The sequence below is a fragment of the Babylonia areolata genome, chromosome 5 (assembly GCF_041734735.1).
Source record: "Babylonia areolata isolate BAREFJ2019XMU chromosome 5, ASM4173473v1, whole genome shotgun sequence".
NCBI classification, from domain to species: Eukaryota; Metazoa; Mollusca; class Gastropoda; order Neogastropoda; family Buccinidae; genus Babylonia; species Babylonia areolata.
The window spans coordinates 39,536,716-39,539,822 of NC_134880.1; the positions used below are offsets into that span (position 1 = coordinate 39,536,716).

At 50.3% G+C, this 3,107-nt stretch overlaps 1 protein-coding gene across 5 annotated transcripts in view; it reads right to left on the minus strand.

Moving 5' to 3' along the window:
* Positions 1 to 227: 227 nt before the first annotated feature.
* LOC143282057 (ras-like protein family member 12) overlaps positions 228 to 3,107 on the minus strand; it is a 135,598-nt gene continuing 132,718 nt past the window's right edge. For all 5 annotated transcript variants that reach the window (XM_076587503.1, XM_076587502.1, XM_076587500.1 and 2 more), the window contains 2 exons: positions 2,749 to 2,936; positions 228 to 2,289 (listed from right to left, as the gene is read on the minus strand). In XM_076587503.1, coding sequence (XP_076443618.1) covers positions 1,938 to 2,289; positions 2,749 to 2,936 — 540 coding nt within the window. In that variant the 3' untranslated portion in view covers positions 228 to 1,937. The remainder of the gene's footprint in view (positions 2,290 to 2,748; positions 2,937 to 3,107) is intronic.

A 3,107-nucleotide genomic window follows, 5' to 3' on the forward strand; every position in this document is an offset into this window, starting at 1 on the left:
GGTTCACACCACTAACCACAAGACAATGTTCATTTTTAAACCACCAGAGATATAATAAAAACATACAAAAAAAAAAAAAAAAAAAAAAAAGAAAAGAAAAGATGAAGACCTTCATTGTCCCCCCCAACCCTTTTTTTTTTTTTTCCAAACTGCAGAAGTGATGTGATGAAGAAGTTGACGCCCCAACCCTCTCCCCTCCCCGGTCCCCATCCCCGTCCCCCCATAAATCCATCTTCAAAATGGGAGGTCAGGTAACAACACCAGCCTCACACCCTCCCACTGAAGGAGAAGGACCAGAACAACATGGAAGGTCCGTCCACAAGAAGAAATCCGCTCCTAGACGCCCCAGTCGGACATGTTGAACGAATCCTTTAAGTCCTTCTTTTTTTCTTGTGGGTATTCTTCTCTTCCAGACGACACAGACCAGCCTTATCCCCCCCCCCCCCCCCCCATTCCCACCCCAGTTAATCAGTTCTTTTCTCCCTATAGTGTTCGTTCTACTTTTGCCCCCTCTTCTTAACTCACTAAGTACGGCCAGTCCTCTCTTCTCCTCTACACAGACCCCTCGGATGTCCAGTGGGTGTCTGAATGACCCAACCTTAAGCTTCCGTCGTCAGAATTGTGGTATTCTTTGTCAACATTCACCTCTTCAGTATAAGAGCCTTCCGCTTGCAATATTTTGATGATGATAATTGGGGTGAAACGCTGTTAACGTCGTCTCTTTCGCCGTTCGTATGGAGAGAGTTAACCCTCCAAACTTCCCTCCTACCCACCAGCCCAGCTTCTCCCACTCCTGCACGGAGGTTTTTTTGTTGTTGTTTTTTGTTGTTTTTTTGCTGCCCCATCATCTGCTCCGTTTTAGTGGCATTACTCACACGCCGCTCATTTAGATTCCCCCATACACGGCCACACCCGGGTTCGTCCGTCGCAGTTCCAGCGTCGGCAGTCCACAGGGAACCATCGATGTTAGGTCGCCAGGAGGCCACACACCAGAGGAGACCCTGCACTGCTGCTGAGTCACTTCGGTGGTGTTCAGTGGTGCCTGTTCTGTTTTAACGTACTTAGGACACCACCTACTAAGCCCCCTACTAACGACAATAATGGCTTAGTCGCGGAGCCAGACTGAGTGAGCGTCCCTCCCAGAGTGGAGACCGCCACCACGTCCCTCAAACAACAGCCCCCCATGAATCTGCCGACATTGACGACATTGACAGGACTCACCCCAAGCACGGAAGTGGAGGGGTATTCTGCGCGGCGTATTTGAACAGCATGAACAATGTGAAGGAAGTTTGTGTCAATGTCCTGTCACACACATGCCGGTGACGATAGATAGTCCTGGAGGTGTTCTTCAAAGGTGACTTCTCGTTCGTTAAAATGCCCCCTACCCCCCCTTCCCACCCGCTCCCCCCCCCACCCCCGCCCCACCTAACCCCCTCCATCAATCTCTGCTACCCCGTCTCTCCTTACCCTCTTCATTGGTTTTCCGCTTCCATCCACCCTCCCTTTGATTAAATCCTAAAACGTCAATTAAACAGCTTCAACAGTTTCCCAGAAGTTCTTTTTCAGCGAGTTTTTTTTTCTTGTTCAAAACGAGCACAACCTCCCAGTGGAACCGTACCCCCACCCTCCTCCTCCCACCGCGCAACCTCCAAAACTTCTTAAATCCAAATTCAATTTACACAGGCTGAACAACTGGCTGCTGGTGTTCTTCTTTAGGAAAGGGGTTGCAACAATAAAGATGATGATGAGGAGGATGAGGATGAGGAGGATGAGGATGAGATATAATAATAATAATAATAATAATAATAATAATGATATAATAACATCAATAACAACAATAACAATAACGATAAGAAATCAATCAATTAATAAATCAGTTAAAAAAAATGAAATGATGGAGAAGAAGAAGAAAAAATAACAACAAAAGCCCCCCAAAATCAGTTAAACAGCTTGAAAAGTTTGCTAAAGTTCTTCTTCTGCCCAGGGTTCTTCTCGCCCCCGCCGTCCTTGTTCTTGCCGCCGCCGCCACCCCCATCGGAGGAGGCCCCGCCGTGACCCTTGGGCGACTTGGGTCTCTGTCGCACGTGCAGGGGGTCCCGTAGCGAGCTGGCACGCTCCTCGGCTATGAAGAGAGGCTGGAGAGCGACGCCGTACTTGTCGGCGTGCACGTCGGTGATGAGGCGCGAGAAGACCCTCGCGACGTACTCGTATTCCTCCGCGGCCGTCGTCTCGTAGAAGAGGCAGTCGAGCTCCACCGAGAGGGCCGTGCCTTCTGCCTTGCTGACTTGTCTTTATAGAACAGAAAATAAATGAATGGCTTAATAAATAAATAAATAAATAAATTGTTTAATTACTTTTTCTTATTTCAGGGGAGAGGATTTAGGAGAATTGGGGAGGGACTGTGGGGAGATCTCTCTCTCTCTCACACACTCACACACACACACACACACACACACACACACACACACACACACACTCACACACAGCCACACACACACACACACACACACACACAGCTGACCACATATGCCCCATCCACCACACCCCTCACCTCCCCCGTACAACAAAAAACAACCCCCATCCCCTACCCCCCCCCCCCCCCACTCCTCCCCACACAACAAACAACAACACCTCCCCCCCACCACCCCCACCCAACCCATCATCCAACCACCCGCCACACACCACACACACCCACATCCTTCCACCCCCAAAAACCACACCCACACCCACAACCACATCCACACCCACCTGTATCTCTCCAGGTCAATCTTGTTGCCCACCAGGGCCACGGGACAGTCCCGTGCGTGCTGCTTGAGGTAGTGCGAGATGTTCTCCACGTACTCGCGGGCCGTCTCGAAGCTGGCTCTGTTGGTGATGCTGTACACGATGACGAAGGCGTCAGCCCACTTCAGGTAGCGGGCCGGGTCACTGTCCTCCTGGAGAAGGAAAAGAAAAAAAACCCAAATAAAAACCACATAAACATTCACAGGACACACATTCAGTGCGGGAGAGAAACAACAGCAGCAACAACAACAAAACAACAAACACCCCTCTCTCCCTCCTCCCCCCCGCACCTCCCCTCACACACACACACCCACCTCCACCCC